Source organism: Panicum virgatum, chromosome 1N, assembly GCF_016808335.1.
Source record: "Panicum virgatum strain AP13 chromosome 1N, P.virgatum_v5, whole genome shotgun sequence".
Lineage (NCBI taxonomy): Eukaryota > Viridiplantae > Streptophyta > Magnoliopsida > Poales > Poaceae > Panicum > Panicum virgatum.
The window spans coordinates 13,605,164-13,617,843 of NC_053145.1; the positions used below are offsets into that span (position 1 = coordinate 13,605,164).

General features: G+C 43.9%; 1 protein-coding gene and 1 long non-coding RNA gene across 5 annotated transcripts; one reads left to right on the forward strand and one right to left on the reverse strand.

Moving 5' to 3' along the window:
* The first annotated feature begins 668 nt into the window (after positions 1-668).
* LOC120655232 lies at positions 669-5,360 on the forward strand. 4 transcript variants are annotated; one of them, XM_039932979.1, is made up of 4 exons: positions 669-1,038; positions 1,674-2,463; positions 2,560-2,705; positions 3,493-5,360. In XM_039932979.1, exons 3-4 carry the CDS (start codon positions 2,629-2,631, stop codon positions 5,063-5,065), a joined length of 1,650 nt encoding a protein of 549 aa, XP_039788913.1. In that variant the 5' UTR covers positions 669-1,038; positions 1,674-2,463; positions 2,560-2,628; the 3' UTR covers positions 5,066-5,360. The 4 variants fall into 4 exon arrangements, with proteins under 4 accessions (XP_039788913.1, XP_039788912.1, XP_039788911.1 ...); XM_039932978.1 differs by having other exon boundaries at positions 1,661-2,705; XM_039932977.1 differs by having other exon boundaries at positions 1,674-2,705.
* A 1,644-nt stretch (positions 5,361-7,004) lies between these two features.
* Positions 7,005-8,944, reverse strand: LOC120655234. The gene is made up of 2 exons (XR_005667379.1): positions 8,741-8,944; positions 7,005-7,897 (listed from the first exon to the last, which is right to left on the reverse strand). It is a non-coding gene; the product is annotated as an uncharacterized LOC120655234 (long non-coding RNA).
* Between the last annotated feature and the right edge of the window lie 3,736 nt (positions 8,945-12,680).

Here is a 12,680-nt window from a genome sequence, read left to right on the forward strand (position 1 = left end):
CAAAAAAGTGTATTGATTTATATAAAATAATTATTTTTATGTGTTATTTCACAATGGTGCAAGAAAAAGAAAAAGAAAAAAATATTAAACTGGGAAGGAATGAAGTAAGGCCTGCTTCAGCCCAAATAGCCCAACTATTCTGGATCGTCGATTCTGAATCTGATGGCTTTGAACGCTCTCCAATAGTATAAAATCAGGTGAAACCCTAGCTCCTCCTCTCTTCCTCAAGCCGCCGCGAGAGCAGGGAGTCGACTCCGACTCTCCCTCCTCCCCTCCTTGCTTTCCCCTCACGCCGTGTCGCGCCCAGGGTTAACCTTACCGGTGGGAACCGGTCCGGTTTGACCGGTTACCGGTCAAACCGGTCCGGACCGATTCCGGTTTCGGCCGGTACCCAACCGGCCAAAATTCAAAATTTAAATTTAAATTCAAAAAATGAAAAATTCCCAAAAAATTCCTAAAAATACTTCAAGTTGCGATGAATCTAATGGTATCAAATTTTCTCAAAAATTCGTTCATTTAGTATAGTTTGCGGGAATTTAAAGTTAAATCAAAAAAGAAAAAAAAAATGGACCGGCCCATTAAGGCCCATCAGTCAAACCGACCAGTAACCGGTCAAACCGGTCCGGTAAACCGGAACCGGAGCCCGGCGGTTATAAAACCTGGTCGCGCCACACGCCGCACGCCGCGCCGCTCGCATCCTCTCCCTAGATCCCCGCGGACCGCTCCTCCGTCGTCTCCCCTGTAGCAAAACCCAACCAGCAAATCCTCCAGATCCCTCTCTCCCTCCCGGTCTTCCCTCCTCAGATCTATGAGCTGCTTCCCTCAAGTCCACGAGCAAGCTCTCAGCGGGTCCCTTGCGACAACCCAGAGAGAGTGGCGATCCTCTCCCGTGTCCTCGTCGATCTGCTCACCGCCGCCGCCCTTCGTTGACCAAGGCTGCGGGTGTGGCCAGCATCTTCGTCGGGGTCCCTCCCTGCGAGCGGCGCGTTGGGGCCGCACGGCTCTGCGCCAACTGTCCCCGGCCTGTCGCACACAAAGGTAATTGCGCACCCAGAGCTCTTCTTCGAACCCTCACCTTCCCTGTTGTGTGGATCTGACGGATTTTGCACTGGTCATCGCCGGCAGCCTCCACCGCCCTCCAGCTCCTTGCCCTCTCGTTGCACTAGTCTTGTTCTGTTTTCCTTTGCGCTAAATATTTTGAGTGAATCTGCTCGGCCTTACTTGTGTAGGCGTGCGGCAGCAGCTCGTTCTGTGTCCTATGTATGCATGATTATTTGGGTAATTAGCATGCTTTGGCAAAGCTCTAGAAGCTCGATTTATCTTGATCAAGTGAGGTTGTACAGATTATACTCGTGATACAATACAACCTGTGAAACAAGTACTTGTCTCTGAAAAATGCTAAACTCAAGATGAGCATGCTATTGTTTTCATGAGCTTTTTTGTTTATTTATTTTATCCTAATGTGGTCTAGCATAAACTAAAATTTTGCTGAGATAGATTGGCAATAAGCAAATATTTCTTTGCACAGTAATCTGCCCCTGGAACTTCCCTCATAGTTTTTGTTAGAAAGTTCCACAATTTTTTATTGCATTAGCACGTAGCAATTTGATTTGGTAAATAAAGTCAACTGGTGCTCGACGATGGTCCTGATAAGCTGTAGCTATCCTGTGCAGTGTATTGTTTGTGACCTACTAGCTGATAAGAGCCTTTGAGCCTGTCATCCATCAAGATAAGTTCCCGATCTCTTATAATAACAGTCATACCATGTTTGTAATAAGAAATAATTAATTGTAGCTATCTATCCTTAAACTTTGCTATACCTATTCTATTTTTAGAACTTCGGATTAGAGGTGTTCTCAACTGCTATTTTGCTAGACTGAAAGTACTAGTGCTAGGAGGACCAGTTAGATATCTATCTGAAAATAGAGTTCTTGCTAGATGGACGCACTGACTAATGAGGTATTATATACATGTGCTAATTCAGTTTGGGTGTTGCATATATTTGATGCAGCTATTGCCTTGCCTCACCTCGGTTCATATAAAAATGGATCTTATTACTGGCTAGATCGTGTGTCACTGCATATTTGTTTCAACAATTTGATGTCAGATATTTGTTCAAATGCCTAACTGAGCCTATCAAAACTGCAAATCTAAATTTAACTTCTCTGCTACGCATTGTAATGATTGTATAATACGTATATGTTTTGTCATCATTACCAGATGTGGTTTTTAGTGTAGTCAAAGTTAGTTGGCTATGCTTATGCTTGTTGCCATGTTGATATACTGATAAAATGAATATCTTTTAGAAATTTCTACTGGAAATTTTAGCACTATTATCTCCTGGAATCTCCTGGAAGTTGTAGTAATCACTTTTTTAACACATAGTAATAGTTGTTCAACCTGTGCAGTACTGCAAATTTTGTACTCTACTAATCTGTAGAGAACATGGATAGATATAGAAATGTAAGATCTGAATATGCAAGACTTTAGTATCCTCATAATACCGTATGAAATTTGCCATGTACATGTGCATCTGAACTTTACAATATATATGTGCAGGTACAACATGGTTGTGGATGTGAATGAGATGGGCGTCAAGCATACATGTAGATTTCTGCTAGGTCAAAGATGAAGAAGCAATCTGTGTTGGAGGTGCAACTTGAGCATTTGCTGTGTCAAAATGGACTGAGCAAAGCGTCATGGTGGTATGTTAGCTTTTGGTGGAACTAAGCTTTTGCAGGAATCAAACTTGTGTTTGCAATTCTGCTGAAACCTATCATTTTTTTTGCTTCTGATGCTACAATGGACGACAAGTGATGCTAGATGAAAACAAATGTATGTGATCTGTTGATTTAATGTCATGCTGAATGGAAACCTGATTCATGTGATGTTATTATTTTTGTGCTGGAATTTTTGTTTCGATAAATGGGTGGAAAAATTGGGACGAATTGGTGTGCTGAATTTTTATTTGGGCTGTGTATATAGTGCTGAATTTGGTTAGTTGGAAATTAATGGTGGGCTGAAAAATATTTGGCCCAAGTTTGTGGACCATGCTGAATTGGGCCCATCCACAAATGGGCCGTGGTGCTGATGTCACCCGGCACGTCAGCAACCATGTCATCGGCCACGTCAATTTACACATCATCATTGCTATCCACGTCTTTGCCAAGTCAATAGCCACGTTATCCTCCATGTTATCAATGTATGATGTGGCAATTGAATCTGTGACGAAAATTATACTATTTGTGATATTTATTTTCGTCATAGAGAACGGGCTTGGGTTGGGCTTTGGGGGCTCGAGGACATTCTATGACGATTTCAAAACGTTATGGATCAAGCAATCCGTGACGAAAATTTAAGGAACGTCACGAGATGTGATCTATGACGCTTAATACATGACACTATTTGAGATTGTCATAGATACTGTTTTATGATGATTTTTAGTGATTTATGATAAATTTAATTGTCATGGATCATCAGATTTTTTTTTAGTGATCCTCTCGGGCCCTGCTGGCGACGCCGACTACACCGACCATTGCAAGCTGGACGAGGTCCGCGCCCGCGAGATCGTCGTCGACACCGTCAACATCGAGCGCGAGTTCGCCTTCGATCCGCTCCTCGTTGCACTCGTCGGCTTGAACGGCGTCCTCACAAGCCAGTACATCAAGTCTACCATCACCTACTGCTTGCCCATGGCGCTCTGGGTGCAGAGGATGGGGTATCCGGCATCTCACCTACAACATGTTCGACACAATGCCATAACAGCGGCGTCACCCTGGCTTTGTGCTCAGCCATCGGACCACTTGCTATCCACAAGGGTTATTCCTCATGGCACACCAACAAGGGCTACTTATTTGAGCACAGCCAGGTCAGGTACATCACCAACGCCATGCTTCTGAACTCAATGGGTGTTGTTCTGTCTAGTCTAGCTACAACGATTCCTGATGTCCAAAAGGTGTTTGAGGGACTGCTTGCTTCTTATCCAGTAAAGCTATATCCCTTGCCTACTACTTTTGTTGACAAAGGACCACGGAAATCTATTCTCAATGTTGAGCATGTTGGCATCTTGCCAAAACCGCCATGGTCATTATTATGTCTAGAACATGGCAATTCCAAGGCATGGAGTTCAGGCTGGCATCAATTCAGTAAGACCTTTAGTTTGCAGCACACATTGGAAGGAAGACATGCAATCAGTCCACATGGTTCTCTAGATCAATTCCACAAATCCTTTGTTTCACAACATTGCTTGGAAGAATTATTGCTCAATGGTGTGCACTGTTCCATGAAGCTGATGGAAAGCCTTTTGATTGGGAAAATCGCTACCTATGTATCTGACAGTATGGCAACATGCTTATGGAGGATCCTACTAGCATCGATATGGCAACACAGAAATGAGTCATCCAGTTCATTGGTCAGCAATCAAATCATGCATTTTGCCATCCTGTATGCAAAACTTATGAATGAAGGTGCTAAAGATTTTCAGTTGGATGCATGCTTTTGGAGAGGCCTCACTTGCTACTCAGATGCTATTGTCAAGTTTGCTTCGTCTGGATATCTGCAAATTAATGACTTGGACCAGCGAAATGATATTGATAAGAACAAGTGGGTGCTGGATCTTGACCTCTACTGCTTTGTATTTGCATATGGAGTCCTACAGATGTGGCTCAAATTCAGCTTGTACTTGGCATGGTTGACCTATTCGTCAGAGAATGTGGCTGTGCATTCAAATGATCAGATTGCTCGAGCATTATTGAACAAAAGAGAGGTGTGGCTGAAGCACAGTAATTCTGGTAGTCCCATGTTTCAATCTACAAGCTCTGAAGTCTTCACCAGTGTGCTCCTAACAAAGCATCTTGTGCTTCAGTTTGGTGTTTCAGTTTGGTGCTTATTCAGTCAAGCAACTGATATGAAGCTGGACCAGATCAATGTGAGCTACAAGAAGCTGTTGATGATCTTTAGTTGGGGTGCAACTTATGGCTGCAAGGAGTTGATCATTTGCGTGGCTCTGGATGGGCAGCATGAGCTCCTTATCACCCTGATTAGTGCAAAGCCACAGTGCAAATGACAAAGGACTTGAGCAGCAGTAGCTTTGTTCATTGGCGATGGGGATCCCGGCGATTGCGGCTTGAGGGCAAGCCGCATTTCAAGCGGTGGGGAATGTCACGAACAGGACCTCCTCAGGAGTGGCTGCCAGGTGGGCCAGGCTACTATCAGGATGTTTGGCTGACAACCATACTTTGCCACACTTAAGATTAGACAAGTGCTGCAAAGAATTTGGCCACCACAATTTTTTTGTCTAAGAGAATCTTGCCATTTTTTTTCTTGACTATTACATGTGGAGCCCAAAAATATCTTTACTAAGCTTAGTTATCAACCAAACACCTACCAACTTGATCAAACTTGCCTAAAGTTAAGTGTGGCAAAATGTGGCTAGCAACCAAACAAAACCATATATATTGTCGTCGTGACAATTTGTCCATGAGTCCATCTATGTATATCAGAGTATACGGGTGGGCAGGTGGGCTGCTTTAGTAAATAGGTCCGATAGTATTTCGTTGTATGCTGCAGGCTACAAAGGAGTAGCTAATGACTGTATTCAGATCCCAAAACTTCACACGCAAAAACATCACATCGAATATTTGGACACATACATAGAATATTAAATAAAATTTATTTATAAAACTTTTTGCACGTTGGTTGTAAATCGCGAGATGAATCTAATGAGCCTACTTTATCCATGATTTGCAACAGTGATGCTACGCTAACCATCTGCTAATTATAGATTAATCATGGATTAATTAGACTCATTAGGTTCATCTCACAATTTAAAACCCAACCGTGCAAAAAAATTTATAAATAAATTTTATTTAATGCTTCTAAATAGCAAGATTCTCTTTCCAAATTTTTTTTGTCAAAACATCTAAACACGGTCTGTAATATTTTTATTGACATGGGAAGTGTGTGATGTGAGAAGATATGATAGGCCAACAATATATTGACAGGGAGTAGACAGAGGAAGCACGTGACTTGCTGAATTGTTTTCTATTTTATTTTTCTTCCTTGATTGACACTCGATGGAGTTGGTTTTGGTACTTGTCAGGAGTATCAAATATAAATTAATTATAAAACCAATTATATAATTAGAGGTTAAATCACGAGATGAATCTATTAACTCTAATTATTTTATCATTAACATATATTTATTGTTGCACAATATGATTAACTTACGGATAAATTAGTTTTAATGGATTCATCTCCCCACTTATATATGCAGTTGGTTTTGTAATTAGTGTATATTTGATATTTATTAGTGTCCAAACATCCGATGTGATGTGACTAAAAGTTAGTCACAGGAACCAAACGACCTGTTCTTCCATCTTTCATTCTTTCCATGTTTTTTTCTTTTCTTGTTCTTTCCTCATATTCCAAAATTATTTTTATTTATTCCATCTAATTATCCTCTTTATGTTTATTTTTATATTATTTCTATGCACTAATCTCATATAAATATTCTTTGGATTTATAGTTTGTCTTTTCACAATTTAGGTTATCCATCTTTATTTTATAATTGGATGCCAATAAACCTATATTTAGTTATTTTCATATTTAACTATTTGTGCATAAAGAAAATAATTGATGCTCAATATATATTTATTTATTCATATTATAGACTAGGTTCGTGCCCGTGCGTTGCTACGGGCAATACAGATCATATATAAATGTCATTATAATTTTAATGGCGAGAAATCAATTTGGTAGACACAAAGAAAATTGCTCGTAGCAACGAGTTGATACTATAAATCCTGTTGTAAAATGATACAAACAGACTGCCTCTTAAGTCTATGTGAAAGCCTTGAGTGAAACTCATGTTAGTGGTTGCTAAGATTTGTACTATGTATTGTAGTAAAAGAGGACATGTTATAGACAACCCATATTATTCTATCATAGAGTTCAGGGAATTATAAACAAAAACCAAATCACAATCTGGGAGACTAAGCACTCTATAATTGCCCAAATCTTATCAGCACCATTTATCTGGGAGATAAAGCACTCTATATTGCCAAGGTTCTTGCGGTAGATTGTACAACAAACACTTCAATGCCACACTTGGGGAAAAAAACTAAAAAGAGTACATACCAATCAGTAGGAGACAAATTGTGTACTGTTTGATGGAGTGTTTTCCTGAAATATGAGCAAAGGTAAACATATGTGACTCGAGCATATTGATTGCAGGAGCAATGTCTTGCGACATTCTTGAATATGGGAGATGCTGCTTTCTTTGCAGATAAGGACAGCTACATAGCATTGTTTTGCTGCAAATAAAGATGACAAGAACAATAGAACATTCAAATTCATTTTATTTTTTGGTTCAACACTGATTATCCAACTCGAAACACAATGACTTTCCCATGGTAATCCAATTCCATTTCTCTTGTACACAGTCAAAAAGAAAAATTACAGTTGTTAGTGCTGGCAAACATATAGCAGTAATTTCCATCAAAAGCATTGCATCATGGTGCTTCCTAATTCAGAAGAACAAGAATTTTGCAATTTTCTATTTGATATCATTAATATGGCTGGGCTGCTTTAGAACAGTAACTTGTGCAAACATCACTATAACAATATGTTCAGGGTTTCCTAATTCAGAAGAACAAGTTACCCTCTGTCACAATATTTAAGGCATATCATGACATTAGAGCATGATTGCATCATCTCTTTGTAAAAACAATACTACTGATAGAGGGAGCTAACAGACCTTTGCACAGGTTAGACCTTTTGGTATATTCTGAAATGAGTACTCTTCTGAAATTATTACCCCCCCCCACCCACCCCACACACACACCCACCCACTCGGCAAGTGTTTGATGAGCCAGCTTCAGAAATCCCACATATATTTCTGCACACAACAAATGATGACAAAATCAGGAGCAGCATAAGTATTCAATTTGGTGCACATACATCCATTACATGCTAGTACCATTAAAATGCGTGGAACACATGGTCAGTTGCCGTTCAGATTTAGCCATGAATGGGTGTGTTTAGTTCCCACAAAAACTCCAAACTTTCCATCACATCGAAACATTAAATATAACAAATGACTCATGCATGGAGTACTAAATGTAGGTAAATAAAAAAACTAATTGCATAGTTTTGATGTACGTTGCGAGACGAATCTTTTGAGCCTAGTTAGGTCATGGTAGGACAATATTTTCACAAACAAACGAAAAGTGCTACAGTGTCCGATGTGATTTTTTCTCCCACCTTTTCAAGGATCTAAACACACCCAATGTGATTATTGAAATCACATAGATCATGAACCCCAGGCCTAGAAAAATCTTGTCAAGTAGGTATCATTATTTTTTAGGCTTTACCAGTCATATTTTATAGGCAGATAATGTACTGTATCAGTAACTACTGTATTGTTTCTGAACATTAGATATATGTTGCTGATTGCATAGTAAAACTTCTTGATAAAGCTCTAGGCAAAATTATAAATAAAAGTGCCTAAGACTAATGTTAATTCATAGTATAATTTGGAGAGCATGATCTTGCTCAAGTATCCAAGCCCATCTTTCAGCACCCAATTCACCGCGGCTGCAGCCTGCAGTGGGTATCGCTCCTTTCCCTAACCCAACCGCATAGAGAAGCGCCTGAACAACACAATTCAGGGAATACAAACGCTACACATTACCTATCAGCTTGAGAGAATTGTCACAAATACTCGGATGTCCACCGATACCTGAGTGGAAAGCACCCCGCTGATCTGGCTCGCCACGCTCTGCACGGCGCGCCAGAGCGAGTACTTGAGGTAGTCGCTGCTGACGTTGTGCGGGTACCCGTCGGGGAGCAGCAGCTGGACAGCCACATCGGTGCACCGGCGCCACGAGCGCTCCAGCTGCCTCCGCAATGCGGCCACTTCCACACTGGAACCTGCGCCGTTGGCATCCCCCTTCCTCCCGCTTCGACCCGTCGTCCCCCGCGATGAGATAGGAGGTCCAGGTCGGGTCCGGCACGAGCCGCGTGCGCGCGCCGCCCCTCACCTCCCAGACTCCCCCCGCGTCATCTCCTGTGGCGCTGAGAGCTTCGGGGAGCACGGACGCGGCGCCGGACTGGAGGAGCAGGAACAGGAGGAGGAACTCCGGGTGGAGGGCCTGGAGCCACCATCGCCACCACCCGTCGCCGGGGTCAGGAGGGTCCGTTCCTCCGCCGCCTTCACCTCCTCCTCCTCCATCGTTGCCGCCTGTGTCTCCACAGCCGCCGAAGCCGCCTGGTGGAGGGGGCGATGCCGCGAGGGGGGCGGCAAAAGCTTAGCGGCGAGGCGGAGGAATCACAGACGCGGCCGGCGCGGCTTCGGGAGGTGGATCTGCAGCGTCGGGGGGCGGGGGAGGTGCGGTGGCGGGGTCGTGAGGGGTAGGTGCGGCGGCGGGGTCGTGAGGGGCAGGCGGCGCATGGAAGCCGAGCGGCCGGGACGCCGCACCGTGCGCCGGTGGCCTGGACGCCGGGGTCGCGAGTGTTAGAAGAAAAATAGTTAATTAGTGATCAATTAGTGTAATATTTAGTTAATTCTATAATTAGTGGATAATTTCTATTTGGGGAACTGTCACCCCAAAGGGTGCCCCAAATGGGTCATCCCAAAGGGAAATGTTCTTTAGGAGATGTCTCTTGGTCTTGTATATAATTACAATCAATCACTAGAGATAACCATCATTTACAACACGTTATCCGACACTTTTGTTCTCCTACTAAGCGACGAGAAGGTAAGAAGAAAGGCCGGCGGGCCTCTCCCTACACAGGAACTCACCGTGGAGAAGCACTCACGGACGCCGGCGACGAGTGGCCGAATTGGCGTCCTAGGGAACTCAACGGCCGCTCTCGGTGGCGGTGACGGCCACCGCGACCACCAGCGTGCGGCGCACGGGTGCCCTTCGGCAAACGGCGGTGCTTGGGCGTGGAAGAGACAAGGGCCCAGGAGAGGCCCGGCGAACGGCGGCGGCCGGTGCAGGCGGACCCGGCGGCGCTTTGGACCGCACGGTGCGGCGACCGCGCCAAACGCCGGCGACGGCTGCGGCGGGTGGCGCCTTCACATGGGAGCACTGGAGCGGCAGCCGGCGCTCGCAACGGCGCTGCAGTGCTGCGTGCGGCACAGGGGCGGCGGCCCACAAAGGGCGGTGGCGGATCCACACCCACCCATGGAGGCGGCGGGGCAGTTCCAGGGACCAGGGGAGGGCGCCCTTCGAAGCCAATCCTGAGCGCCCAGCCCCTTTGCTCTTCTACAGGCCAAGTCACGATGGATGGACCTGGTGTGGGCCTTGCAGGCCGAGAACACCGAAGGCCAGCCCAATCAACCTTGCTTTCTTTTTGAAAAATATTCAATTAGCCCCCAAGTTTATCCATATTTATATATTTTAGAATATATAATTCTGTATGCATATATTTGAGGATTTCCTGGGTGTGTATGAGACTTGTAGTAACTCCAGCAAACTTCAAATGACCGGGGGAGTCCATATATATAGGCCACCAAGTGGAGAGATCCGTTGGGAGCCGTTACCCAACTTTCTGCATGGCGTCGGATAGACCGACGGTATGGCACCAGGTTCATCCGGTCACACTGTGCCACGGGTAGCCGTTGGGCCTCTGACAGATGACATGGCAAGTCACCGGTTAATCTGGTCAGGAGGCATCGGTTCATCCGGTGCACTTCAGTTCATCCTGTGCTGAAGGAATCTTCAGCTGGCTGCTGATGTCATTGCTCCGACGCAATGCACCGGTGCTCGTCGGATCATCCGGTGCTGAAGATTTCGCTTCAGCGCGCTTGACATGCTCTCTGGTCAATCCTCCGGTGATTGCACTGACGCTCCTTTTTGGCACCGTTGGTTCATTCGGTGCCACTTGGCTCTTTCCCCCACCAGAGCTGCAAATTGCACCGACGCCTATGCGTCGGTTTATCCGGGTGCTAACCGGATAGACCGGTGTCCCTGCATCGGTTCATCCGGTGCAGCTGTTCTGTGTAGAACTCGTCCATTTCATCGTTTTTTGAGTTCTTTCTTCGAGTTTTGCTTTGCCTGGCTTTTTCTTCTTCCCTGGATCTATCAATGTTCACTTGACAAACTTATTAGTCCCATTAATTGCGGTGTCACTCAATCACCAAAACAGTGGCCTAATGGGGCCATGTTCCTTACAATATCCCCTTTTTTGGTGATTGATGACAACACAATCAAAGCAAGCATAAATTTTGCAAAAATTGACAAATTGAACCACTTACACTTTCTTGGATGCTTACCATCATCCAATGTTGGACATGACCTCCCCCTAAATCCATTATTCCCTCTTTGTTTCTCCCCATGTTTGCTACTTCCTCCATAGATTAAAGCTACTTGCAAACTTCTCCCCCTTTGATAATCTTGCTTTGCAAACTTCTCCCCCTTTGATTAACCTTGCTTGATTCAAAACTTCTCCCCCTTTGAGTCAAATCATCTAAACAAAGCCTTGCACATACAATATAGCTCAAATGAAAAGTTAGTAGTCTAGGGAGGTTAGTTCCATGAATCATGATTCAGTTGTATGATATCAATGAAGATACCAATTGAGCAATTACTAAGGTGGATCACAAACATGAACCTTGTATGATATGAGCTAAGCTTTCCACAAGTGTGTGCACGAATTGATGATGTGGAAAGTCAAGTGCGCAACTAGACATTTGAATGAGAAAGCTTAAATCATATCATGCACGGAGGTAGCTCTATAAAAATAAAGAATTGACAAGGATACCAATTGAAAGAGTAGACCTTGCATACCTCTGGGGATTTTAATTACCTGCATTGTACCAATTTGAAAGAGACTTGTGCACAAATACTACTAGATTTTCCCCCTAATACAACGCACGAAAATGTGTTTGCAATATGCCATATTTGGTTGCAATAGCCGCAATTGCAACCAATTATTTCGTAAAAAAAATACAGCTATATGTCTCGCTGCATTAGCCTTGTAGCGACGCATGTCTTTTTTTTGTTTGTTGCATTAGTTTTTCTATTACAAACACAATGAGGCGTTGCAACTAGCATCTAAGGGCTCGCTCGTGTTGGTTGCAAATTATCATATTGCGACGCATTTGCTGTTGTGAGAGGTTGCAATTGCATCGTTACCCAATGCGTTGCAATTCCTAAAATGTGCGTTTGCAAAGTATTGTATTGCTTCACTCTAGTTGTGGTTGCTATAGGGAATCACCTCTATGCCACGAGAGTGTTTTTGGGTGCTATATGTGGTTCCCTTCACTAACAAGAAATACCCTATGCATGACGGTTTACCCATGACCTTCCAAAAATCTCATTGAATGTAAGTCATCTGTGACGGTTCAACACAAAGGTGATAGATATATGACGTTTAGTTAAAATTATGGTCCACAAATGGACGTCACCAATTACTTTGGCACCTATGTTGTGAATCTATGATGACTCATGGGGAGGTGGTCACAGATAAATCTTCCAACATGGCGCTGATGTGAGCGTCCACATCGTTTCCTACGTGTAATGCTGACTGCCTGACTGGGAGGCAAGGGGGCTGGCGCCTGGTAGGTGGGACCTACCTGCCGGTATCAGGTGAGGAAGCTAAATGTGCAAAAATTACTGGCGCAACCAGGAATCGAACCGCAGCCCTCGATTGTTCCTTAACCACTGCGACAC

What these genes read in the sequence shown, in the direction of transcription:
- LOC120655232 (XM_039932978.1), top strand. Translation starts at nt 2,629, where the DNA reads ATGAAGAAGCAATCTGTGTTGGAGGTGCAACTTGAGCATTTGCTGTGT. An exon ending in CTGAGCAAAGCGTCATGGTG is followed by an intron (nt 2,706 to 3,492) that starts GTATGTTAGCTT and finishes ATTTTTTTTTAG; the next exon opens with TGATCCTCTCGGGCCCTGCT.